This window comes from Ailuropoda melanoleuca, chromosome 2, assembly GCF_002007445.2.
Source record: "Ailuropoda melanoleuca isolate Jingjing chromosome 2, ASM200744v2, whole genome shotgun sequence".
NCBI classification, from domain to species: domain Eukaryota; kingdom Metazoa; phylum Chordata; class Mammalia; order Carnivora; family Ursidae; genus Ailuropoda; species Ailuropoda melanoleuca.
Genome location: NC_048219.1, coordinates 185583427 through 185611067, shown reverse-complemented (window position 1 = coordinate 185611067; position 27641 = coordinate 185583427). Strand labels below are relative to the sequence as shown.

Genomic DNA, 27641 nt, shown 5'->3' with positions numbered 1-27641 from the left:
TGCAGGGAGGTGGGAAAATTAATCATCCATTCTTTATCGATGTCCATTTAGGTGGTTCCCCACTTTTTTTTTTTTTTGCTATTTCAAATAATGCAGCTATAGAACATTCTTTAATTTGCCTTCTTTTGTGCCCATGCGAGACAGTTTCTCCAGAGACTATACCTGGGAGGGGACATGCTGAAGTGGAGACAATGTATTTCTTCAACCTTACTGGACAGTGCCAATCTGCTTCTCTAAAGTTCTCTCATTGTTTGTAACAACTGCACAGTATTCCATTAAAATAATATATGCTAATTTATTCACCTATTCCCGACTACATTTGTTGGATATTACTGGGGAGGGGCAGTTAAAACAATATTAAATATACAATCTGTGACCTTGAGATCATTGCTCTGACAGAGCACTTGAGACCTCTATCCCCTCTATTTTAGCTCCTCTGATCTGTGGACAGAGTCAGGTCCATTACTACCATTGCTGCTTTTTGTTTGTGGTGGAGATGATGGGACCAGACCTGAGGGATTAGGAATCTCAGGTCCTGGTGGGGTGAGCAGCAGAGCCAGGTGGAACGGCCCGGTCTCTGGCACATTCTACTCAACTTCTCTGTGTTCTTACCCAGTTACTGAGTTGGCTCAGCCATGAGCTAATACTGGTCAGAGGACGGGAAATGATGTCACAGCCATAGGCCACAACAAAGAACAAGGAGGAAACACCCCTTCTTTACTGCACCTGTGAAAATTCAGCGTCTCAGCTCACAGGCTGCTGCTGGGCTGCATTGTCCTGGAAAAGGGGGAAACAGATGGCAATTTAATAGGAACCTGATAGCATTGTTTTGGGCTGGACAAGGGGTAGTCTCTGGGAAACTAGGAGAGAGGCTTTCAGCTACGGGGCACAACCACTTGGAGAAGGGCCTTCCTGTGGCCATTGCCTCCCTCCCACCTCTGCCCTAGGGGGAGGTGAGAGGGGGTGGGAGTGCATAGGCCTCTACTGTTTGCCTGCTGTGTGTGTGTCTCTGTGTGTGTGTGCTTGTGTGTGTGAGTGTGCACATGTGTGTGAGTACATGTGTGCATACATGCCCATCTGTGTGTGTGTGTGTGTGTGTGTGTGTGTGTGTGTGTGTTGGGAGAAGGGCCAGGATGATGAAAGCCAAGTACAGGAATGGCACTGGGGCAGGAATGCCTATGGTGGGGGAAGCACATGTTAACCAGTAATGCCCGTTCCTCTCTCCTTCCTCTTCCCTTGTTAGGTGCCGGCTGTGTGTTGCGAACTTGAATGGCCCTTGTCTGAATAGACACAGGTAATGAATGCTGCTGTGCATGGCTCCTCTTAGAAGTGGTGGGAAGCATAGTTTAAAAACCAGAAATCTGGGCTCTGCCACTAACCAGCTGGACAGTCCCTTAAGCTCTCTGAGATTCTTATCCCTTCAGAGATGCCAAATTCCTTCTTCACTCCAGATCTATCTAGTGCCTCCTTCTGTGCAGGAACAGGGCTGTGGGCTGTCTCGGGGGTGAAAGGATGAGCAAGGCATGGCCCTTGGCCCTTCACCAGCACCCCTCTCCGTTAACTGCCTCAGGCTCTGCAGTGCTGCCTCTGGTTCGCAGCTGAGTATCAGACAAGGAATCAGAGTGTTGGGGGAACAAGGGAAACAGAGGTTTGAATGGCTGAGGTCTGCATGGTGCTTCTTCAGAATCTGCTTAGTCCAGAAGGGAGAGTGATTCTGAAACTCGGAGCTACGGTGTTTATCTAGCTGGTGCCACTTGCTGAAATCCTGTAACCGAAGACACCCACACAGGGTTCAGACAACACACTCGCTCTCCACTTCTCTCTGGATGCCACGGACATGCCACTTGTTCCTGACACTGGGCACCCCAGAGTCCCACCGTCTTGCCTTTCCTCTCTTCGTCATGTGTTCTCCACTGGGTTGCCACGTGCCTTCCCATGTTACCCCAAGACCAATGGTCCCCAGCCCGTTTTCTCTGGTCTGCTGCCCCGTAGGCTGTCTGGCCACTCACATCTCCACTCTGATGTCCCGCAGGCATGTGCACCCACTGTGTCCCATCTGCACTCCTCATCCTCACTCCCGGCTGCTCTCTTTCTCTTGGGTCCCTTATCTGGGGATGAGCAGCCTCACCTTGGCAGCCTGGGAGGCCTCTTGGACCCATCCTTGCAGCTTTCTGCCCATATCCAGCCAGCAAGCTGTCTGTTGACTTTGACTTTCCATATCGCTCCTGTCCATGTTCTCCTCAAAGCACTACCGCCTTTTTCAAGCCAACTTTTCTGTAGTTCTGTTCCCACCAGAAAAGCCCAAACCTTTTGGGGTGACCTGTGAGGCCTGGCTGCCTTTCCAGCCTCTTGCCACCTTCTACCTTCTCTGTGCCCATTCTCCAGCCATCTTGAACTGCTTGCTGTTTGGCCAGTGGGTCACGATCCCTACGCTCTTCTCCAGGTATGGCTGGTCCTCATCAGATTCCTCTCCTTGGAACTCCCCCCTCTCCTGGCTCCTTCCTTCCAGGAGCATCTCCTCCTCTCCTTGGAGGCTTCCATGGTCTCTCACCTAGATTCGTGGCTCCTCCTAGGGGTTTCGATGGCATCCCGCAGTGACCTTTACAGCAGCACCAATGACATTAGTTCAGGGGCTCCTCCAAAGTGAGACCGGGTGAGTCTCTCTTCTCGGCTCCTGGCGCAGTGCCTGGCTGGCAATATATGGCATGAATAAACACATTTTCTAAGTTAAAAAGAGAAAGAAACTTTTCAAATGTTCTCGGAGTGGCAGTCGGGTGTCAGAGTTTTAATGTGTCCCGCTGTATTTATGCGGCTTACAGCAAGTACAGATCCCGGCAGCTGCCCACGGGTTCAAAGAATCCTCATAACTAGCTGATTTCTTACCTTTCCTTGTACTACCTGTCACCAGTTCCTTCACTTTGCCGGGAGGAGTTGACCCCCTGGCTGGCATCCAGGGGCTGGTGACTGACAGATACCGGGCATCTTGGCCAAGTTTAAGAAAAATAAAGTAGAGAGCTGAGTGTCAGCTGTCCAGGTACTGGCAGTCAAAGCTGATGATCTCCCCTTGTATATTCCTCTGAGCCTTCGGCAGAAGTAGCTTGCAAACAGAAAGAGCACAGTGGAATCGAGCCGAGCTGAGAATCTGGCCATTATGGTGGGTGGCAGGGTGAGGAGGAGGGAGGCAGGTGCTCTAAGGGTCAATATTTCAGGTTGTTCCCGGAAAAATAATTTCAAAGGCAACCAGTCAGAAAGGAGACTCGTGGTACCCCCTCCCACCCCCAGCCCTGTATTTCTTGGCACTTTGGCTGCCTTCAGATTAATGAAATCTTTCCATTCCTGACAGAAATGACAACCTCGAGAGGAAAAAAGTATGTTTTCGCACTGGATAAAAGATTAAAACAACACGAAGAAGCAAACCCGTTCCTATATATGGGCTTCAATACTTGCCTTGTGCAAAATGTTGTGAGTTAATATCTTTCTCTCAGGGGTATGTTTTTTCTCCTTGAATCTTTAGAGTTATTTCCAGAATTGCAAAGGATATTTCAAAAAACCATGTCTGAATTCTAAAGGGCCTGTGTACAGACAGTTCTGTGAGTGGAAGGATACAGAAAAGGGGAGGGTGTCCTACTGAGAGATGAGGAAGTTATTGCCTGCAAATGCTACTGTGTAATATGAATGAAGAGTTGTTATTTTTTTTTTAAAGATTGAGAGCTATAGTATCTTAAAAAAAAAACTAATGATTTTTGGGAAGTGGCAGCAAAACGAATTTAATTACCGTGATAATTAAAAAACAATTTATTTGTTATCAACTCTATTTTTCCAATGCAAAAAGTATAGGATTTATGAACCTCGAATGATTGGAAGTGTAGGTTTGATTTAGAAAAGGAATCTGAATAGAAATGATTCCTTTCCATAGGTAACAATATTTGACCTCAAATTTGGTTATTAAGCTAATAAAGGAGTCCACCTACGTAAAGCAAAAGTCAAGGTAAGTTATATTGAAAGTCACCAAAGTGCTTTCTAAATTATAAAAGATTGTCACAATGTGTTCCATTTACAAGCATTCATAAGTAACTTATTTTAGGAATTCTGTTTAGAAAAATGTGCTTGTCTACACCTTTTCAGAAGCACAGCTATCGGAATAGCAAATGAATTTCAAACGGATCCTCAGAACACATTAGGGTGGGTGTTATGTTTAGAGCTTGAATATTCTTAATGAAGTTTATTCATTTTATGATTCAACAGCACTACGAGTCTCTAGGATAAATACGTGTCCTCAACGAGAATTTGCTTTGGCGTCCTTTCCCTATCCTTAGGAAGAAAATCCAGGCCCGGACTTCCAGGTCCCTGAGGGGCACCTCATCTTTACTTCTCTGGGGCACCTCTCAGTCCCTAGGTGCAAATCTTTGCTCAGCCCCTCTTTAGCTGTGAGACCTCAGGCAAGTTACTTAGCTTCTCTGTTACTTAGTCCTAGGTCATTCATTAGTCATCTGGGGATAAACAGTCTTTTCTTCATAGGTTTGTTGCAGGATTAAATCCATTTATGTCAAGTTTAAGCACGGTTGCTGACTGGTGTCTAATAGCTCCTCAGTAGGTCTGAGCAATGATACTATCAATAATGGGCAGCTCTCACTCTTCCTGAAGAATCAGCATGAATAACAAGGGATTGTTTTTTTTTTTGCAACACCTTTTTATTTTTTTATTTTTTGCAACATTTCAGTACATACACAGAATTTGCATCAGAGCAAATCATTTTCAGTGAACACTCAGTATTATGTAGGTACAATATCTTCTCTTCAATGCCCTAGCATCAGTTGTCTGATGACAAAATAAAAAGACAAAGGGAGAAAAAAAATCCTGGCAAGGGGACAAGTTTCGAGTATTGTTTGAAAGCATGCATTGTATTCAGGTGGCCTGGCAGCCTACTGTAAACACGGAGAGATGTAAGGAGGAAATTAGAACCCATTCTGGGCCCATAAAATGGATGTCTTTTCAACTAAACAGATTGCTATCAGCCAACAGAGCCGACTCCTGTTCCTTTTGCCTGGTCATTTCCTTTGCTGAGTGTCCGTAAGAACCACCCACTTGGGTGTTTCTCAGGATTGTAGGTTTTTAGGTCAAAGGGAAACCCAGGGCAGTGCCTGGACAAGCCCAAGGCTCAGTTACATTATGCACGAGCTGGATGACATTGACCCCGAGGCTGTCGCGCCCCAGTTTGCGTGGATGGTCTGGCTGTGCGGCCGCTGGCAACCAGGAGCCCAGGTTAAGACCTTTGCTCTGCAGTGGCTGCAGGTTTCCTGGTGGGCTGAACGCTCCTTCGCTGCAGAGGCTTGACCGTGGGCCTCCACGCCTGGTCCCTCTGTCCTCCTCAGGCAGTGCGGAATGGACGGGACACCGGAGCCTCTGGCCATGACCGTCCACCTCCTCGCCCACTCTGGCCATGGCTTGCTTCTGCAGCAAACTCTGGATCAGCTCCTGGACTGCATTTGCCCAGACGTCCGTCCCTTTCTGGTGTCAGAGCGGGTCAGTCCAGTGAAATGCTATGACAAGTGCCACTCCAAGCGCTCCCGGTTCCCGGGGATGTCTGTCTTGCTCTTCCTGCACGAGAGCCTGGGAGAGGAGCGGCTATTTCGCGTTCTTGACTCCCTCCAGCACTGGCCGTGGCAGTGCTACCCCGCCCCGAATGCTCAGGGGAGGCCGTGTCCCTACGTTCTTGCCAACCAGGAGCTCTACAGTCTGGACAGCCAGATGCCGGTCTGGGGTGTGCGGCAGGTGTGCTGCGGCATCCAGATCCTGAGGGTGACGGTCTACTGCAGCTTTGATAACTACGAGGATGCCATCAGACTCTATGAGTTGATCCTGCAGAAGGAAGCCACCGCGCGGAAGAGCAACTTCTGTTTCTTCGTGCTCCATGCCACCGAGCGCTTCGCTCTGCAGTTCTCCCTGGAGCAGCTGCCCCTCGGAATGTCAGTGGAGCCCAAGGAGTCTTCAGTGCTGCAGTTCAAGGTTCAAGAGATCGGCCAGCTGGTGCCTCTGCTACCCCACCCGTGCGTCCCCATCAGCCGCACCAGGTGGCAAACACAGGACTACGATGGCAACAAGATCCTGCTTCAGGTATCCTGGGGTTTTGCCTCTGATCTTTGTAGATGCACAGGAAACTGTGATTTTGCCTCTGAGATGGGCCTTCGTGATGATTTAAGGCAGTGGTTCTTAACCTTGCTGGCACATCAGAGCCCCCGGGGAGCTTGCAGAAATTCCCATGCCACACTTGCACCCCAGGCCAGTTAGATCGGCATCTCCGGGGGGTGCCTTGGAGGACTCAGATATGTAGTGTCAGGGTTGAGAGTCACTGATCTAATAAAATCCCCTCATCTGACAGATAAGGGAGTTCATGCTCCGTGAGCTCGTAGCTGGCGCAAGAGGTTTGCAGGAGAATCAGAGGGCACACCATTTCTCAGAGTGTCCTGTAAAACTGTATGCAAATACTTGGCCCATGCTTTGGGTTCGAGAATAATGTCAGATCATTCCATCTGACCTAAGAAGGCTGAAGTTGTCATTATGTTTGGGGATGTTAAGTTTGCAGTCCTGTTGACTTCAGTTTTCTTTTTTTTTTTCCTGTTGACTTAAGGTTTAAGCAGCTTGGATCACTGTCAGTTTCTCCCCAAATCAAGTTAGATGGTTAGAACTCCTTTAAAAAGAAAGCCTGGATATTAAAGCCCTCTTCTGTAAGCATCCCATTTAAGCCAGGCACAGTCATGATTGCTACCGTAATGTGTCGTCCTGTGTGGAGTGCTCTGTGGCCGTTGAGCCTTGCACCCGGTAGCTGCCTGGCTTAGCCTTGACTCCTTCATTAGCACAATGAAAGTACTATTACCCTCTTTCTAGAATGTGGGCTATTGTAATGCTTCAAGTGCTTAGGATAGTGCCCAGAATGCAATTTTATGCCATTTTAGCTATTATTATCTGTTATGACCTAGACTAAATGTTATTACATTGATTACTTAATTCTTACAACCACCTAGAAAGTCACAATTTTGCCCATTTTGCAGATGAGAAAACTGAGGTTCTCAGTTAATTGCCTAAGACACAAAACATATAGAGGGAAGTGTTTACTCAGCTCCAAAACCCACGCAGTGACCCATGACCGTCCAGGGCTCGGTGGGTGTGCGTGGACTGTAAGTGAGTGCAGGCAGGGGCTGTGTATGTGCTACTCACAGCAACATGTTCTGTGGCTTCTGCCCTTGAGAAACGGTCAGAAACACCTTTAGGGCCTATTGGGTAAAGTAATAACAGGATGGAAGACGAATAGTCTTTCCCTTTGATTAATCTTGTTGTCATCTGCTTTGAGTTATTAATAGCATGAATCCTATTGACTCTATATTAAAAGATTTTTAAATTATTTACCTTCTTGTTCCCCTAAGGTGGACAGGCACTGTTTCTGTGTTTTATATAACGCAGCCATTTCCGAGGCATCTGAAGTCTCTCCTTCAGCCTTGGTTAATCTCCAGCCTTTAAAATCAACCTGTCAAACAAACGTTTGACACGTGTGTGCAGCAGGGAGCACGTTTTTCACTGTTCCTCTTTTTAAAATCAACCCAACCACCTTGGATCAGACGCTCTTCTCTAAACCAATGACTGCACCCAAGGAAGTGGGAGCCTGTGGGCTCGCGTAGCTCTGAGGGAAAGGCTCTGCCCTCCACACGTGGACTGTCTGTGAAGTCAGACCTTCCTGGGACCCTCAGGGGAGCGTAAGGGCCCCCAGCACAGATCAGTAGGGGAACAAATGCGGGGTGGCCCAGGTGACGGATGTGGGCCTGAAGAAAGAAAATAATGCCTACTCAAGGGAAAACCATAACCACCAGTTACCCTCTCCACAAATGACCTTTCCTCAGGGCTGGAAGGGCCACACGTGGGCGTGCTAGACACGGTAGGGCCGGCCACCGGCAAAGCTTCCTGATGAGCCGTACCTGGGCCTGCTGAGGCTGGACGGCCCGGAAGGAAGTAGCCAGATGGAGAAGGGAGGAGGGTGTTCCGAAGAGGAGTCACCGTGGGTGACCGCGTGTGCTGGGGCCTTTTCTCAGCAGGGCGTGTTCAGAACGCTGCCTGAGGTTCTGTGTGGCTGGGGGGAAAAGAGGGGGTCGGGGGAAGAAGGGGAGCAGGTGGCTGGAGACCACATCATCAGGAAGGTGGTCAGCCACTGGGAGGTAAGCACCACGAGGGCGGGCAGCTCTCTGCCCACTTTTGTATTCCCGGTACCTGGAACAGTGTCGGCCACACGGGAGGCAAATGCACTCCTGTGTGAATGAACCAGAGCCTTGCTAATAGCTTCTGTTGTGTCCTTACTGCAATCGGCGGTCACTGAGAGGGACTGTGTGTGGTACTGACACATACGATTTGTTATGAGGATCGAAAGAGAGAATATAAATGGAGGCGCTCCGTGAAGTGGAAGCCGTAGGAGATCGCCCAGAAGCAACGCGAGCATCGTCTGCGTGTGTAAGAAGCCACTAGCTGTCTCGCCAGACACACACAGTGAACAATTCCTTTCCCGCATGACCTCCTGTCAACACAGCCGGTCGGACAATTCTGAGTCTAGAATGTGTATTTTTGATGAGAGTGATAGTAGGGGACATAGTAGATGCTCAGTGAATGAATGAATGTATCAATAAATGATCAAATATGTCCATGTTTCTTCATTCACCAAGTACTCTTCCTGAGTGCTTACCCTGCACCAGGCCCTGTTCTAGGCCCTGTTCTCCATTCGTCTTAGTTCTTAACAGCTGCAAAAGTACAGTGGGTTGATTCTTCCCTTCCCACTTCTAGCAGACCTCCTTTGTCCCTGTGTTTTTCCCACAGTTGCCCTGTGGGAGATGAGACAGCCATTCCTCTGTGACCCTTTGGTGATGTGTTCGGTGTGATGTCAAGCTGCCATCTGTGTTAGGTGTTCTGTGTGATGTTGGGTTGATGGGGGCCCGACTCTCCCACAAGTGCCTGGAAAACCAAGTGGCCTATGGTAAATGCCCTGTCCCCACCGTGAGTGTAGGGACAGAAAGGGTTAATTTGACCGAGTTTGGAAAAGTTGTGTGGAGGATGTGTGACTGGGAGGATGACCGAACGAGGTGGTAGAAGGGTATAGGGCTGGAAAGTTCAAACGAGTTTAGGAGAGCGATTTTTGGCCTACTGAGTATGGGTGCAACAGGCATGAGAGAGGCATTTATCAATGTTTTTAGAGAAGGGGCGGACATGATAGTCCGTAGTATGCATTTCAGGGTGCTAACCCTGGTCCCATCACAGAGGGTAGACTGACCGATCCAGAGGCGACTTCAGGAATCCAATCAGGGGCCAGCGATGTTTTGAGTAAGAAGACCCACAATGGAAGAGTGAGGTTAAATATGCACCAGTTCAGGGGTAGACTTAACAGATTTGGAAATGAATTAGACGTAGGGGTCAAAAAGAGGGAGGTGATGATGAGTCTGGACACACTGGGTTTGAGACGCTTGCAGGTCATTCCGGTGAAGATATTCCTGAGTCAGGTGGCCTCTGAGAGCTAGAGCGTGGACTAGGGACATAGGCTGGGGCCGATGGTTGAAGCCCTGGGAAGAAGTGCTGTTATCAAGGAAGAGAGCATAGAATGAGAAGGGAAAGAGAAGAACGAGTGAAGGAATGTGAGAAGGAGCAGCCAGAAAGCAGGTGAAGATCATGATGTCACAGAAGCCAGTATGTCACTTGGTGGCAGGCCATAGTCCCTAAGGTGCAATCTCTTAAGTGCACTGGAACAGGCCCCTAAGGTGCTTTCACCCTGCTCTCCTCACCAGGCTAGTGGTCTCTGGTGGTGTTGCCAATAACTCCCGGGAGATCAGCGCAGGCTGCAGGGCCAGCTCGCCTTCGCTTGTAACGGAGGCCACCACCACCCTGCTCTTACGGGTATGTCCTTGCCAACGTCTCCGTGACGCTACCGAAACCAGGCTGTAATTTTCAACAAGATCTTTCCAAAAATTTGAGGATAAAAGGGGAAAACAACAAAATGTTCTGTATGGGGAAGGAAACTTACAAGCACCTCTGGGTGTCACCATTCAGAGCTCCTTGGCCGAGACGTGACCTTGAGGTCCTTCCCCAGGTCTCCTCCTTGTGTTCTCCACACCCATCACTAGGAGGTGCTCCAGGCCAAGCACACAGCAAGAAAAGGGAGGTTCTCTCTTAGCCCCTTGAAGGCCCACCTTCCAGGTCTTTCTTGACAAAGGTTGGCTGCTTCCCAAGATGAACAAAATGGGAAAGTTCACATGTATCTGTTCCTCCTGTCCCACAGTGGGGGTGTCTTGTTCGTAGACCTGGATGGGGGGCTCAGTTACACCAGTACGTGAACCCAACATCAGCACAACCCGGGATACCAAGTCTCGACAACAGACGCTGGTCATCAGCCGTCCTTTCTGGCAGCTCTTCCCAGTTTATTCCCCTGAATGAGCGGGAACTCACACCTGCATAGCCTTCCTCCAGGCCTTGGGCTCACCTCTGAACCCTCTACAATCAGTACTGGAGTTAGAGTACACACAGCTCTCCAAGAACCAGTTTTTGATTTAATTGATTTTCTCTATCAGTTTCCTGTTTTCAGTTTCACTGATTTCTGCTCTAATTCTGATTATCTTTTCTTTTGCTTACTTTGGATTTTTAAAAAAGATTTTATTTATTTATTTAAGATGAGAGAGAGAGTACGAGTGGGGGGAGGAGCTGAGAGAGAGGGACAAGCAGACTCTGAGCTAAGTGTGGAGCCCAACATGGGGCTCAATCTCATGACCTGAGATCATGACCTGAGCTGAAATCAAGAGTCAGATGCTTAACCAACTGAGCCACCCAGGCACTCTTGCTTACTTTGGATTTAATATGTTTTTCTTTTTTCTAGTTTCCTAAGGTGAAAACTTAGATTACTGATTTGAGGTCTCTCTTCTTTTCTAATATGTGCATTCAGGGCTATACATGATATATACATAAGCATACATAATTAAATACATTGTTGGTATTATTATTTTAAACAAACTTTTTTGTTAGATCAACAAAAAATGAGAAAAACAGAAGTTTGCATTTACCTTCACTTATAGCCTATTTCAATGCTCTTCCTTTCAGGTTTCTGACCTTTATTATTTTGCTTCTTTCCAAAGAACTTGTGATGTTTCTTGCAAGGCACACCTACTGGCAAACAAATTTCTTCAATTTCTGTTTGCGAATGCCTTCAATTCTCCTTCACTTTTGACGGAGAATTTCATAGGGTATGGAATTCTAGGTAGGTATTTCACTCCATTCTCCTCTTTCTTGCATGGTTGTTGAAGTGACTCTTGTTTCTTGCTCTCTCTTTTTTTTAAGATTTATGTATTTATCTGAGAAAGAGTGCACACTCGAGTAGGGGGAGGGGCAGAGGGAAGGAATCTTCAAGCAGACTCCCCTCTGAGTGCAGAGCCCGATAGAATCCGATGCTCAACTGACCTAGCCACCCAGGCACCTCGTTCTTGTCTCTTTTTTTCTTTTTCTGGTGTCTTTTTGTATTTTTTCTTTATCTTTGATGTTTATAGTTTGGAAAACGATGTGTCTAGGTGTAGCTTTGCGGCATTTTTGTGCTTGGTGTTCTCTGAGCTTCCTGGATTTGTGGTTTGGTTTCCAACATTAATTTGGGGAACATTTTCAGTCCTTGTTATTTCAAATATTTCCTCTATTCCTTTCTCTCTTTCTTGACTTCTGGTCTGCCTACGATGCATCTGTTACACTCTGGGTAGCTCCCTCACAGTCCTTGGGTCTTCCGCTCTGGTTTTTTGTCTTTGTTCTCTTTGATGCTTAGTTTTGAAAGTTTCTTCTGAGGTACCCTCAAGCTCAGGACTCTTTCTTCATCTGTGTCCAGTCTACTAGTAAGCCCATCAAAGGCATTCTTGATTTCTATTACAGTGTTGTTGTTTTAATTTGTCTCTAGTGTTTCTTTCTGTTCTTTCTTAGTATTTCTATCTATGTTAATATTGCCCATCTGTTCTTGCATGCTGTTTACTTTATCCATTCGAGCTCTTAGTACATTAATCATAGCTGTTTCAAATTCCTGACATGATAATTCCAAGAATTCTGCCTGCCTGGTTCTGATGCTCACTCTGTCTCTTCAAATTGTGTTTTTTTACCTCTTAGTATGCCTTTTTTTTTTTGTTTTGGTTTTTTGTTTTGTTTTGTTTTTGCTAGCTAGACATGAGGTAGCAGGTAAAAGGAACTGCTGAAAATAGGCCTTTTGTAATGTGGTGGTGAGGAGTTGAGAGAGGGGAAGCATTCTATGATTAGAATACAGTCTTTTAGTAAGTCTGTGCCTTGGACTGTGAATTCACAAGTATTTTTAAGTTTTTTTTTCTCCCTCCTTTGCCAGGACAAGATGGCTAGAATGGGCTGGAATTGAGTATTTCCCTTCCTCCAGGTCAGTCAGGCTCAGGTTAGCTTCTGTTTAACTAGTTTTCTCTGAGAGCAGGCTTTTTAAGAACACAGTTTTCTGGTTTAAACGTGGTGCTTTTTTTCCTCCCCTTCCAGAAGCACAAAGAGATTTTTCTCTGATATTTATTGTGAGCCTCTGGTCAAGCTGCTGGAGGGAAATCTCACAATCTTGCCAAGCCCCTCTACGACTGGGTCCCCCTGGAGTTTTGAACTCTCAGAGGTGTCCACACTGAGCCTGCCGCCATTCCTCAGTCGCAGGTGAGGTTTTCCTCACCTGGCTCTGGTTCCTGCTGTGGCTTCCACTTATGAGTCTTTGCTTCGAGAAGCCATGATTCCCTGTATTTGTCTGTCATCTCTCCAGTCTTAGGGCCCTGCTGTTTGCCCTGCATGCTCCCTCTCGTACAGATGCTGGAAGAGTTCTTGCTCTAAGGCCACCAGCATCAAAGTCTCTCTCTGCTGCGGGCTTCCATAACCCATATCTTTAACTATGCAATTAATCTTCTCTGTCCAGCTGTCCCTTTGCTGTTTTTTCCCAAGGACTCACCTCTTTCTTCCTGTCCCTGAATCAGGTTTTCTCACCCATGGTGGTTCTGACGTCTTGGACTAGATGATTCTCTGTCGTGGAGGACTGCCCTGTGCATTGCTGATGTTAGCAGCATCGTTGGCTCTGCCACTAGGTGCCAGTAGCAATGACCCCCGTGCCCCAGTTGTGACAACTAAAATGTCTCCAGACCTTGTCAAATGTCTCTGGGGGGTGAAGTTTCCCCCAGTTGAGAACTGCTGTCCTTGTCTGAAAGTGTCCTTAAGGAATGAGTTTGGTAGCTTTCCTTCTGTTTCTATTTTTTGAAATAGCTTTAGGAGAATAGGTATCATTTCTTCTTTGAATGTTTGGTAGAATTCCCCAGGAAAACCGTCCGGGCCTGGAGTTTTGTTATTNGGCCTGGAGTTTTGTTATTTGGAAGGTTGTTTATCACTGATTCAATCTCTTCATAATTAATTGGCCTGTTTGAAAAATCAATTTCTTCCTGTTTCAGTCTTGGTAGTTTATAAGCNATTGATAGACCACTGGCAAAACTTGTCCAAAAACAAAGAGAAAGGACTGAGATTATTAAAATTATGACTGAAAAGGGAGAGGTCACGACCAGCACCATTGAAATTGCAAGGATTATTAGAAACTTTTATCAACAGCTATATGCCAAAAAACTAAACAATCTGGAAGAGATGGAGGCCTTCCTGGAAACCTATAAACTACCAAGACTGAAACAGGAAGAAATAGATTTCTTAAATAGGCCAATTAACTATGAAGAAATTGAGTCAGTGATAAACAACCTTCCAAATAATAAAACTCCAGGCCCAGACGGTTTTCCTGGGGAATTCTACCAAACATTCAAAGAAGAAATAATACCTATTCTCCTAAAGCTATTTCAAAAAATAGAAACAGAAGGAAAGCTACCAAACTCATTCTATGAGGCTAATATTACCTTGATCCCCAAACCAGGCAAAGACCCCCTCAAAAAGGAGAATTACAGACCGATTTCTCTAATGAATATGGATGCCAAAATCCTCAACAAGATCCTTGCTAATAGAATCCAACAGTACATTAAAAGGATTATCCATCATGACCAAGTGGGATTCATACCTGGGATGCAAGCATGGTTCAACACTCGCAAATCAATCAATGTGATACATCATATCAACAAGAAAAGACTCAAGAACCATATGATCCTCTCAATTGATGCAGAAAAAGCATTTGACAAAATACAGCATCCTTTCCTGATTAAAACCCTTCAGAGTGTAGGAATAGAGGGTACATTTCTCAATCTCATAAAAGCCATCTATGAAAAGCCTACTGCAAGCATTATTCTCAATGGGGAAAAGCTGGAAGCCTTTCCCTTAAGATCAGGAACACGACAAGGATGCCCACTCTCGCCACTATTATTCAACATAGTACTAGAAGTCCTTGCAACAGCAATCAGAAGACAAAAAGGGATCAAAGGTATCCAAATCGGCAAAGAAGAAGTCAAACTGTCTCTCTTTGCAGATGACATGATACTCTATATGGAAAACCCAAAGGAATCCACTCCCAAACTATTAGAAGTTATAGAACAATTCAGTAAGGTGGCAGGATACAAAATCAATGCCCAGAAATCAGTTGCATTTCTATACACGAATAACGAGACTGAAGAAAGAGAAATTAGGGAATCCATCCCATTTACAATAACACCAAAAACCATGCGTTACCTTGGAATTAACTTAACCAGAGACGTAAAGGACCTATATGCTAGAAACTATAGATCACTTTTGAAAGATATTGAGGAAGACATAAAAAGATGGAAAAATATTCCATGCTCATGGATTGGAAGAATTAACATAGTTAAAATGTCCATACTACCCAGAGCAATCTACACTTTCAATGCTATCCCGATCAAAATACCGAGGACATTTTTCAAAGAACTGGAACAAATAGTCCTTAAATTTGTATGGAACCAGAAAAGGCCCCGAATCTCCAAGGAACTGTTGAAAAGGAAAAACAAAGCTGGGGGCATCACAATGCCGGATTTCGAGCTGTACTACAAAGCTGTGATCACAAAGACAGCATGGTACTGGCACAAAAACAGACACATCGACCAATGGAACAGAATAGAGAACCCAGAAATGGACCCTCGGCTCTTTGGGCAACTAATCTTTGATAAAGCAGGAAAAAACATCCGGTGGAAAAAAGACAGTCTCTTCAATAAATGGTGCTGGGAAAATTGGACAGCTACATGCAAAAGAATGAAACTTGACCACTCTCTCACACCATACACAAAAATAAACTCCAAATGGATGAAAGACCTCAATGTGAGACAGGAATCCATCAAAATTCTAGAGGAGAACATAGGCAACAACTTCTATGACATCGGCCAGAGCAACCTTTTTCACGCGACACATCCCCAAAGGCAAGAGAAATAAGATAAAATGAACTTATGGGACTTTATCAGGATAAAAAGCTTCTGCATAGCCAAGGAAACAGTCAAAAAAACTAAGAGACAGCCCACGGAATGGGAGAATATATTTGCAAAGGACACCACAGATAAAGGACTGGTATCCAAGATCTACAAAGAACTTCTCAAACTCAATACACGAGAAACAAATAAACAAATCATAAAATGGGCAGAAGATATGAACAGACACTTTTCCAATGAAGACATACAAATGGCTAACAGACACATGAAAAAATGTTCAAAATCATTAGCCATCAGGGAAATTCAAATCAAAACCACACTGAGATACCACCTTACGCCAGTTAGAATGGCAAAGATAGACAAGGCAAGAAACAACAATTGTTGGAGAGGATGTGGAGAAAGGGAATCCCTCCTACATTGTTGGTGGGAATGCATGTTGGTACAGCCACTCTGGAAAACAGTGTGGAGGTCCCTTAAAAAGTTAAAAATTGAACTACCCTATGACCCAGCCATTGCACTACTGGGTGTTTACCCCAAAGATACAGACGTAGTAAAGAGAAGGGCCATATGCACCCCAATGTTCATAGCTGCATTGTCCACAATAGCCAAATCATGGAAGGAGCCGAGATGCCCTTCAACAGATGACTGGATTAAGAAGCTGTGGTCCATATATACAATGGAATATTACTCAGCTATCAGAAAGAACGAATTCTCAACATTTGCTGCAACATGGACGGCACTGGAGGAGATAATGCTAAGTGAAATAAGTCAAGCAGAGAAAGACAATTATCATATGGTTTCTCTCATCTATGGAACATAAGAACTAGGATGATCGGTAGGGGAAGAAAGGGATAAAGAAAGGGGGGGTAACCAGAAGGGGGAATGAAGCATGATAGACTATGGAGTATGAGAAACAAACTGAGGGCCTTGGCTGGGGGGAATGGGATAGACCGCTGATGGGTAGTAAGGAGGGCACGTATTGCATGGTGCACTGGGTGTTATATGCAACTAATGAATCATCGAACTTTACATCGGAAACTGGGGATGTACTGTATGGTGACTAACATAATATAATAAAAAAAACATTGAAATAAAAAAAGAAAAAAAATGAAAGTGTCCTTAAGATTAAGAAATACAGACCATCCTGTGGATTTAATATCATCTTTGTTCTCCTTACTCTTGTGTTTGCATCTCTAGCTCTTGAGTTTTTGTTTATTTATTTATTTAGCTTCTTTCCAGCTCCCTGGAAGACTATTTGAACATAATGTGTCATCCTCATCTTACATTCACTGAGCAAAACCTAAGTCACCATCTCCCCTATCTTCTCCAGCTCTGGTCACTGTCTCTCCATTTGCTCTGGTTTTGAAACATTCTCACTATGAAAGCCTCTTTTTCCAGAAGCCTCACATTCAGTCACACCCAACTGTTTACTTTCCCTCTGGGGTCTTTCCTCTTCTCCCTTCCTTCTTTAAGCCCACATAGATTTAAATACATTATTATTATGACATTCTCACTAAACACTCTAGCTCCAGGCATCCTGTTTTATCTAGCACATCACAGATGAATATATTTTTAAACAACTGCTATGTTTATGGCTACCCCAACTTTCTTTCCAGAACTCTAGGCTCACTCCTGCACCCAGGTATTTTCTTCATTGTCATAAAATACACATAACATAAAATTTGTCACTTGAACCATTTTTAAGTGTTGAGTTCAGTGCCGTGAAGTACATTTACAATGTTGGGCAACTGTCACCATAGTCTGTTTCTTCATCACACCAACTAGAAACTCTGTACCTATTATACCATAACCCATTATTCTCTCCTCCCTCCAGTCCCTGGTAACCTCTATCCTTCTTTCTGTCCCTATAAATTTGCCTATCCTAGGCACCTCCCATATGTGGAATCATATGATATTTGCCCTTATGTCTGGCTTAGTTCACTCAGTATGATGTTTTCAGGGTTCATTCATGTAGCATGTGTCAGAATTTCATTCCTGTTTAGGCTGAAAATGTTCCATTTTATGGATATCTGCGTCTATGTATTTCTGAAGCTGTTCCTTGTCCAGAGATATCTTTCTCTCCCTCTTTATTTATCCATCCTTCAAGGCTCTCCTCAAATAGCAGTTTCTCTATGAAATCTGCCACGAAGCTCAAGGGCACATTGACTCCCATTTGGTGTACGTTTTACATGGAAATTTTTGTAACACGCAACTGATTACGTATTTTCTCATTCTTGCACCATATAATTTTGGACTTTTATGACTCCCTACCTCTTTTCAGTATTTTGTTGTAAATGTCTATTTCCAGTAGGCTAGTAGGTAAACAGCTGTTTCTGAAACATGGATTGATTGACTGCTGGTTTTCAGGAAATAAGTCTGTCTCTTCAAAAAAGGTGTATATTCCAGAAGCTAGTTTGGTATAAGCAAGCATGTGGTTCTTTTCATTTTATCAACAGACATTTAGCTAAGTTTGTCCTTATGTTCTTCATTAGCCATTGAAAAATGAAAGAACATAGGCTCTCATGAAGAAAGTAATTCATTTTCTTTTGTAGCATTTCTTGAGCGTCCTTTCTCATTTCTGAGTCTCTTAGCTGTACACACTCAGACTCTATTTCTCCCTCTTTGTTTCTTTCTTTGTTTCTTTTGCGTTCTCCATCCCCACTCCTAATGTACCCCACACAGCCACACACACACACACACACACACACACACACTCATGTACACACCCACATCCCTGCTCTTCTTATCACTCAATAATTGGGTTTATGCTGCCCTGAAAGAACACTTGGAGGCATTGCTTAGAAGGTTTTTACTCTTACAGAAAAGCAGGTTAACATCAATGGTTTTGGTTAATCAGTTAAAGTAAGTACCTTTAATTTAAAGATCAATTAATTGGAAGGAACTGCTTTCAACTCTTAGGTAAGCAAGTTTGGCATTGTTTTGGGGTTTCTTATTATTGTATAATTTGTTCCCATTTAATTTTTTTCTCAGTGTAGGAAAAATTCTCTTTTGCTATCTCTTGCAATCACTTCTAGTTGGAGACAATACTATCTTCCACTCATGATGTGAATCTGTTCTTAAACAGCTTCATCATTTCTCAATGATGTATATTCTCTTGTTTCTCAAGTATTTAGTCAAATGAGTGATAAATGATAATTCTGTTCATCAAGATAACTGCTAGCATTCCCTGAAACTTGAAAAAGCTAGCTCTCAATTTGTAACATTTTACAAAAATTTCTTGGAAAGATGAGCTCTAAATGATCAGAATTCTTACAAAGTGTGTTTCACTTTATTTTTTTGGCAAGAGGAGCCTTCTTCTCCCTTAAGGGATTTCTCTCAATCACTCAGCATTATGTTTCTCCTAGAAATTCTTCACTCTAACAGCACACATCTGCATTTCTACATTAATAATGTTGCATTCACTTGTGCTATGTCATCTAAGGATCTTAGGCCTCTCTTTAAGAAAGAAAAATTGGCATTTACTTCTCTTAAAAAGTTTGCAGAAATGGCCAAACATACGATGAAAGTCTTTTTGAATTTTCTTGATAAGACTTCATATCTACTTAATGTCAAATAATTAGGGGCCCAATACATAGATTCTACGTTTCCATACATTTCTACATGTAAAAATTTATATTTTCTTAGGTGCTAAGCTTTACTTATGTATCCAAAAGACATCAAGTGATTACTTACCACGTGCTAGGCCCTATGCTAGGTATTGGAGATACAACAATGGAGAAGGTGATGGCAAGTTTAGAGGAAGATACAAATAAGTAAGTGTGTAGGTGCATAACAATGTGGTAACTACTATGATACGGCAGTACACACTGCTAGAAGAGCTAGTGACAATACTAATTACTATGATAATGACCAACTCATATTTAACACTACTATGTCCCAGGCACTGTTGTCATTCAATCTTTTCAACGACCCTATGATGCTGGTACTTATGATTATCTTCTTTTATAGATGAAGAAACTGAGACATAAGAATATTAGGTAACTTGTCTAAGGTGCAACAACTAATAAGTGGCAGAGCCAATATTTAGGGGACCTACCCCAGATTCAGTGATATCAAGAAAGCTTCCAAGTGGAAATGATGTAAAAGGTGGAGTTGGCCACGGGTTTTTAGGGAAAAGGGTTAGAGGAGACATATCCCAGACAGAGGAAATAATATACATAAACACTGGCACTGGGAAAGAGCAAATGATATCCAGGAAATTCAATTTTGGCAAGCGGAGGCTGAAAGGGAGGAAGTGGTGAATGACCAGGCGGGAGGAAGAGGGGGCAGACTGTGGGGGTGTGATAAGACATATTAAAGGACTTAGCTTTTTTATCTCAAGAAGAGTAGGGAGTCATCTGAAACAAGAGAGTGGCATGATGAAAACTGTTTTTGAAACTCTCCTGTAGTGGAGTGGAGAAGGGATTAGAGAGAGGTAAGAGTGTCCTTGGGGGCCCCATCATCATATGCCCATTGCAATAATTCAGACAAGAGATGACGAGATCCTGACCTAGGGTTAATGGCATTGTACACGGAAAGACAGGAAGATCTGAGAGATCTCTGAGAGGCAGAGTCCACGGGAATGGATGACATGGGGAGGAAGAAGGGAAACTGATGCTCTTGCTTGACCAACATGGGGCTAAAGTGTTCGAAGAAAAGGAAAAGTCTAAACAGACCTGAATTAGCAAGACTATGAGCATTAGCATGAAAATGAGTTCAACTTTGGACATGCTGAGTTTGAGTAGCTGGTTCGTAGAAGAGAGTTGGATAAAGTATGAGGCTTAAAAGACAGATCTGAACTGTAGTGAATGCTTTTGGGAGCCTTCATCATTTAGATAGTAATTGAAGGCATGGGTGTCCCTGAGATTGTCCTGGGATGGCGTGTAAAGAGGAGAAGAGGACCCAGGTCAGCACTGAAGAAACACAACATATAAAGAACTGACAGGGGAAGAGGCTCCTTCAATGGAAATTGAGAAGGGGTGGATGAAAGGAGGGAGAAAATCCAGAAGAATGTGTTGCCATAGAAGTTTAAAAAGAGGAAGACTTTAAATGTAAAGGAGAAAGGTCAGCCTTGAAAATTCAACCAGAGCTCGGGTAACAGTGAATGACAAGGAATCCACTGATTATGGATGATTATGGATGATCTTGGCAAGAGCAATTTCAGTGGCTCGGTAGGAGGGAGAGTCAGTGCTGTGAGTAGGGGAGATAAGGGGGGGTGGTTAGTAGGATAAATGAGTGTGGATGAATTTTATAGGGAGGCTTGGTTGTGAAGGAGAGGCGAGAGAGCTGGAGGGGGGAGAGGGGATGGAACGCATTATTCAAGATAGACTTGCGCAGGCTTAACTGCTGTTGCAAAGGAGTAGGCAGAGCACCAGGAAGACAGAAAGACTGGAGAAACAAGATAACAACATGGGAAAAAATGAATCATTGATAAGTTGGGGTGGCCGGGAAGGCGGAAGGCCACGGAATTCACAGTGCAGACAGACTGGTCCCTTTCCTTGTGGAGAGGACGGTGACATTGCAGGTGTGTTGGGTGGCAGGCAAATGAGAGTTGCTGGCTGATGATGGCTTTTGTTTTCTCTGTAATCTAGATGGTGAGACCTTCTGCTGGGGGTTGGGCAGAGGTTGTGCCGCTGAAGGTTTGAGGACAGTTCAGAAGGTTTGAAACAGCTGCCTGTGGCGAAAGGACAGGTGGCTAAGGAAACAAGACTGCCGGGGAGACTGGGCAGAGTTGGAAACCACACCTTTACGGTGATGTCACTCTGAGCAGTCATGTGTGCTTCTTTGACAGTCTGAAGTTCAAGGCACAAGTTCAGAGAATGTGGTAATGCAGATGGACCTGGAGCTGGGAGGTCTTGCGGAGGATTTTGACAGAGAGCAGAAAGGGAGTGGTGGAAGGGAGTTGGGGGTATTGGTGAGGAAATGGTTGAAGTGGTGGTCTTTGGACTCCAGTTGACATGGAAGGAGATGTTGGTGCTGAAGAGCTGACCTAACAGGAGAGCTGGCTGTTGGAGCAGTAAAGAGCATTCACTTTGACTTGAGTCCCTCAGAGGTGGAAGGCCCCTGGGAGCTAAGAATAGTTTTTCCATTTTTAAATGGTTGTGGAAAAAATGTCAGGACACATAAAAATTGCACAAGATTGGGCACCTGGGTGGCTCAGTCCGTTAAGCGTCTGCCTTTGGCTCAGGTCATGACCCCGGGGTCCTGGGATGGAGCACATCAGGCTCTGTGCTCAGCAGGAGCTTGCTTCTCCCTCTCCCTCTGCCACTTCCCCTGCTTGTGCTCTCTCTCTCTCTCTCTGTCAAATCAATCAATCAATCAATCAATCAATAAAAATCTTTTTAAAAATTGCACAATATTGAAAGTCAGCCACACCCACTTACTGCACTGTCCATGGCCGCTCTACAGCAGACTAGAGTCATGGCGAGAAAGACCACAGGTCCACAGGGCTTTGGATATTGATTGCATGGCTCTTTACAGAAAATATTTGCCAGCTTCAATGCTAAAGGAATTGATGGAAGCAGCTTTTTTACTTTTTGCAGCTTGGCAACTGTCACTCCACCATTTCTATCAGAGAGAAAATTGACGGGAGGCCATGTATGTGGATCGCGTATATAAACACGTCCCATAATTGACTCATTTCTAGACCTGCTTTCTTATTGTTCTGATTTCTTCCTTCTTGCCTGGTGAGATAAATATGTACCATTCTTTTTATTTTATTTTAATAAATTAGAAAAAATTTAGAGCAGTGTTACATTCACAGCAAAACGGAGCAGAAAGTACAGAAAGTCCCCTGTGCTCCCCTACTCCTCGCAGGCACAGCCTCCCCCACTGTCCATATCCCACCAGAGTGCTGCCTTTGCTACAACTGATGAAACTGCATAGACACATCGTTATCACCAAAAGTCCAGACTTTATTTAGGGTTCACTCTTGGTGTTGCACATTTTAACGGTTTTGACGAGTGTGTAATGACATGTCTCCCCCATTGCAGTATCACACAGAGTAGTTTCACTGCCCTAAAAGTCCTCTGTGCTCTGCTTGTTCATCCCTCCTTCCCCTCTAACCCCTGCCAACCACTCACCTTTTTAGTCTCCATAGTTTTGCCTTTTCCAGATGTCATATAGTTGGAACCCTACAGTATGTAGACTTTCAGATGGGCTTCTTTCACTTAGTAAATGCATTTAAAGTTCTTTTGTACATTGTTTTTGATATTTGGGCCAGACAGGGGTGTACCCTGGATACCAAATTCTAAGGGCTACTGGCAAGAGAGAGGACATTGTCTTTTCCAGAAATCTTCTTGGTGAGAGTGTTGTGTAAGGAGTAGGGGATGAGGCTCCCGAGAGTCCAAGGATGGAAGATGGGCCAGTGAACTCCATTGTGCAGAGGGAGAGAGCAGTTACCTCTGGTGTAGCAGTTCTGCTGAGGGGGGGTCTGTAAGTTTGAAACCAGAACGGAACTGCTAGAGATTAAGACACCACAGGTCCCATAGAGGCAGTCCCCCCCTCCTTTCTTTGATATTTTTCCATGTGCCACTACATATAGCCTATACTATAAATAAATGGTGTCCCTAAATTTAAATAACATTGACTTAAAAGGTGTCTAATTATTAGTCTGCCCTGAGTGCCCCCATGTCTTGCAATAGCTCAAGAGACATATCATCAGCATGATGGAAAAGGACTTTGGACGATTGAATTCTTACTGCAATCTTTATCTTGACTACAACCACTTGTTTTGGTGGCTTTTGATTTTTGTTCTTATTTTTGCCTAGTGGGTAATACATCATTTGCAACCTCACGCGAGGCCACTAAATAACATCTGTGAACATCTTGGCATCATTCGAACAACATGATCTACGAGAACTGTGTTGCTGCATTTGATTCTGAGATCCTTCGCCTTGTCAAATGTTCATTTAGGGAGTCAGAGAGAGATGTTTGGAACTGATACTGATAAATCTCATGATTAGATTGTACTTATTACTTCACTTCAACTGCTCTATTGAAAGCCTGCTGTGGGCACAGGATGGCAGAGGATGAATGGGACAGGGTCTGTTCTTGGCACTTAGTTAATGGAAAATATCTGCTGAATTTGTTTCTTTTCCCCTTGTCCCTTAGGTCCAATTGAATCCAGGACTTGGTGTCAGGAATGGCGAGCTTTCCTTTCTGAATGGCACCTCGGGAGCTGACACACTTCCCCAGGGCTCCCGGCTGGTCCCTGTCTCCACAAGGAGGACCCTGGAGCCAAGATGCCGAAGGAGCCGGTCCAGAAGGCTCAAGGTGGGTTCTCTGGATTTCCCGGAGCCTGCTGAGAGCCCTGTGTCAGACAACTTTAGTGGCAAATCGTGGAAAAGCCCTGGCTGCTCGTCCCAGGACTGGAGCTCCACCATGGGCATCCGGATGCATCCGCCTTCTCCCCACCTCCAACCTGGGGCCAGAGAAAAGGTCCTCAGCCCGCAAGATAGCTTTGAGAAGCTGGAGGCAGAAACAAATGTTGACACGGGGTGCACTGTGGTCAATTCTGAACCCCGACAATCTTTTCTGAGCAGATTTTCAAGGGATCTCCGGACCAGCCAGCCACCACCCCGCTTACTAGACCCCTCCTTAGGGGTAACTGCCTCCAAGAACAATAGAATCTTTAAGGCAAGGACCCATTCTTCATCACTTGCTGGCCAAAGGGATCTTGGTGCAAGGAAGATAATCTCAAAATGTCCCCTTCACCTGCTGGTCCAGGGTGAAGAAAAAGAAGAAGAATTCTTTATATAGCATAAAACAAATGTGGTTTTCTAAAACACAAGATCAGTTACAGTGTTCTAGAAATGGAGCAGTGACCTAAAATCAGACGTTTTCTTGGTCATGTGATGAGTCCTGAATGTTAGCCACACACAGTTCTGTATTGCTTTTATTTCAAATGTGCATAGTCTAACGGTGCTGTGAAGCGTTGTTTATTTGCCGTCATGGTCATGAGGGAATGCAGCCAACACACAGGGAGAAAGCCCAAGGCCCTCTGTCCCTAGAGACACACTAACCCAGCTGGGTGCGTTGAGTTCAGCACCTATCAGGAATAATTGCAGCTTATGCAAATGAATCGGACGTGTTATGCAATGCTGATGAGTGGATGTAATTTCGTTTTAATTTTTACTTGGGTTGCATAGCTCATCCCCCTGGACAACATGGACTATTTATTCTTTAGTGTTTTTTAATTTTTATGTGACCTCCTTTGGTAACGAGGCCCTGTACACCACATAGCCTCTAGCGATTTTGCCTTTAAAGTTGTTTGCATCTAGAATGAGTTCACACGCAAGTGTTTTGAAAATTACAAACAATTAATTTTTTTTCCTGTTTAATGAGCAGAAACACTGCAAGTCAAGAGATCAGGTGGAAAATGAAAGCAAGGCTTTAGGATTTCCCTGCTCTTCCATTTCTCATTTGTTTCTGCACAACCCTACAGGGGCCAGTGGTTCCCGTTTCTAACCAGAGAGGAATGTGATATGAGTGGATGATTCCAGATCTTTACTCGACGTAGCAGGACGAGTAAATGGGTTGTTGGAGCAGGACTTGGGTTCTTCTGGCCATGTTCAAACTCCTAAATTTCTTTGCAGTACGCATTCATCCATTTATACATTCATTCATTCACCAAATATCTATTGAGCACCTACCTTTGAGTAAGACATGGATGTATGGTCCACATATGTTCTGTGGCCATCAAACCCAAAAGGTATTTAGGGTCTCACCAGTAGAAATCCATTCTATCAATACTTGAGAATATATTGAAGTCCTAATTCTTCTGGGACCCTTTTCCACAGTTGGCTTTCACACTTGCTGCTCGAGGCTGTAGTAAGCAGGTGGAGACGGCATATTATGAATTGTAATTATAACCAAGATGGACAAATTCTCATTGCTCATGTGCTATATTTTTTTTTTTTGTTGGATCTATACACACATTTTTTAAAAATCTGAGGTCTGTGTGTTGTGGTTAATTTATAAAGTTATTTGACCCCATGGACTTTATTCTCCAGGACAGATATTATGTAAGATTATAAATGCTGATTTAGCTGGATCTTCTGGTGACCCTGATACTTAGTATACCCACTTAGAGAGAAGGATGAGTTCAGGCCCAAGGGTGAGTCTTAGGGCAGGGACGCCCACTGAGTTTGGGTGCTCTGCTGAGCTTCAAAAACTGAAAAGGAGAGTTCCAAAGCCACAAAGACAAGACTTCTATGTTGATTTTATGTTTCTGGGCTCATGACCTCAGCACTTTCCCATTCTCATTTTCTTTCTCCCTGCCCCCCAGATTAAAGTTAGATTTTAGGCAGTGGAATGAAGAACTTAATTTTGGTCTGATTTTCTAGAATAAGAGTTAAAAAAAGATTGAAAGTCTGATTTAAATGGACCTATTGATCTGCCTTGAAAAGCACAGCAGGGGGGCAGTTCTGAAATTTCTTTCCCACTTTCTTTGAGGTTCCCTAAATTCTTTAACATAATACATGGGTGAGACTATGAACTACATGGAAATTATGAGGAATACTGGAAAATGTGAAGGAGTACCTTACAAATTTGACTAGCAAAATAATACACTCTTAAAATGGCACTGACTCTGCTCCCCATCACAGGAATTCAAGTTACAACATGGTGGGATGGCCATCACAGTGGGTCAGGGTGCCAAAGGTCCCACTTTGGGCCTCAGCTTTTAAATTTACTACTTATTGGACCTTGAAATGTCAGCGTCCTTGATCCTCTGTTGCCTTTCCTCTTGTAACAAAAAGTTGTTAAGAGAATCAAGATGATGCACATGAAAGCATTTAGATACTGTTAAGCCCTATAAATATGTAGGATAGTATTACTATTACAAATGGTCCTTCAGACCTGTGGGTTTTTTTATTTTTATTTATTTATTTTTTTAAAAGATTTATTTATTTACTTATTTGACAGAGATAGAGACAGCCAGTGAGAGAGGGAACACAAGCAGGGGGAGTGGGAGAGGAAGAAGCAGGCTCACAGCGGAGGAGCCTGATGTGGGGCTCGATCCCATAACACCGGGATCATGCCCTGAGCCGAAGGCAGACGTTCAACTGCTGTGCCACCCAGGCCCCCCCCGGTGGGTTTTTTTTTAAAATGTCATGCCAATAGGAGGGCTTTTTTGGTTTTGGGGGTTTTTTTGGAAACAACTTTTAGGAAAATCAATGATTCGATTAAAAAAAAAGAAAAAAGCTCAGCTCTGTAAACATTTTTGCTATGTGTGCCATTTATTTATGTTCACGTATCTAGGAGGGAAATTATGGATGGAAAAAATCAAATATATCCAAGAGTTCAAAAGAGATTGTATGTAACAGGAATAAGCTATGAACTAGTTTAATCCAATTTATCAAATTAGCCAGACTCTTTACTTACTTATGCTATATTTTTTAAAATATAAAACGTATCACTCTTTAAATCAGAGGGACTCTCAATAATCAGATTACTTTATATTTTTGGGGTACACTAAAAATGAGTTGCATTGTAGTTGTTTGACTATTTTAAACTTATTAATAGTATATCATACTTCTTTGCAAGTGTTATTTGGACATTGCTAAATATTAATAGAAATGATGGTGTTTGGAAACTTTCGAATGTGTTTGTCCATTAGGGACAGGAGAGCAGGTGATTTGGGGGTGGGGGTGGGGCAGGAGAGCCCTCTATTTACAAAGGGAGGTGGGGCAGGAGCCTCGGCGGCTCCCCAATCCACCCTCTGCTCTGATGGGACTTTGTGGAGGCATTCCGGTCCTTCCATGGCACCAACACTCTGCTCACCCCTTTTCCTTCCTTCCAGAGAAACCCAGGAAGGGCAGCCAAAGAGAAGAGAGTGGGGCCCATTTTCTGTTGATTAGAAACTCCTAAATTTTATCTCCGTGTTATAAAACCTATTCAGAAATTCCTGAGACAACTTAACACTGTCTGCCTTTCTTGAATCTTCTCTAAGTCCTCATGCTTGCGTTTCTTTCCTTTTCCTTCCTTCTTTCCTTCCTTCCCCTTTCCCCTCCCTTTCTGTTACTTTTCTTTCCTTTACTTTCTTTTCTCTTTCCTCTTTGGAATCCTCCCTCTCCCACCCCACCCTGTGCCCTATATGTGGACTTGATACTTTCTTCATTCTTTGTTCGGTTTTGAAATACTCTGTCTTGGAGGCAACTCTCAGGATTCCTGAAGAGACTATAAACAGACCTGTTGGCTCAGCTCTGGGAGAATGAGAAAGAAGAGGCCACCCCTGCTCTGAGGAAATGC

General features: G+C 44.2%; 1 protein-coding gene across 2 annotated transcripts; it reads left to right on the top strand.

Moving 5' to 3' along the window:
• The first annotated feature begins 743 nt into the window (after window positions 1-743).
• Window positions 744-26195, top strand: FAM124B (family with sequence similarity 124 member B). 2 transcript variants are annotated; one of them, XM_002918552.4, is made up of 4 exons: window positions 744-1294; window positions 3344-3462; window positions 5373-6114; window positions 23502-26195. In XM_002918552.4, the coding sequence occupies exons 2-4, from the start codon at window positions 3458-3460 to the stop codon at window positions 24147-24149; spliced, it is 1395 nt and encodes a 464-aa protein (XP_002918598.2). In that variant the 5' UTR covers window positions 744-1294; window positions 3344-3457; the 3' UTR covers window positions 24150-26195. The 2 variants fall into 2 exon arrangements, with proteins under 2 accessions (XP_002918598.2, XP_034511161.1); XM_034655270.1 differs by having other exon boundaries at window positions 3344-5262.
• Window positions 26196-27641: the final 1446 nt, after the last annotated feature.

Excerpts from the sequence above, each read along its gene's own strand:
- FAM124B (XM_034655270.1), top strand. The coding sequence starts at position 5,183 with ATGACATTGACCCCGAGGCTGTCGCGCCCCAGTTTGCGTGGATGGTCT. Across the intron at positions 5,263-5,372 it reads GCTGGCAACCAGGAGCCCAG|GCAGTGCGGAATGGACGGGA; the intron begins GTTAAGACCTTT and ends TGTCCTCCTCAG. Across the intron at positions 6,115-23,501 it reads GCAACAAGATCCTGCTTCAG|GTCCAATTGAATCCAGGACT; the intron begins GTATCCTGGGGT and ends CTTGTCCCTTAG.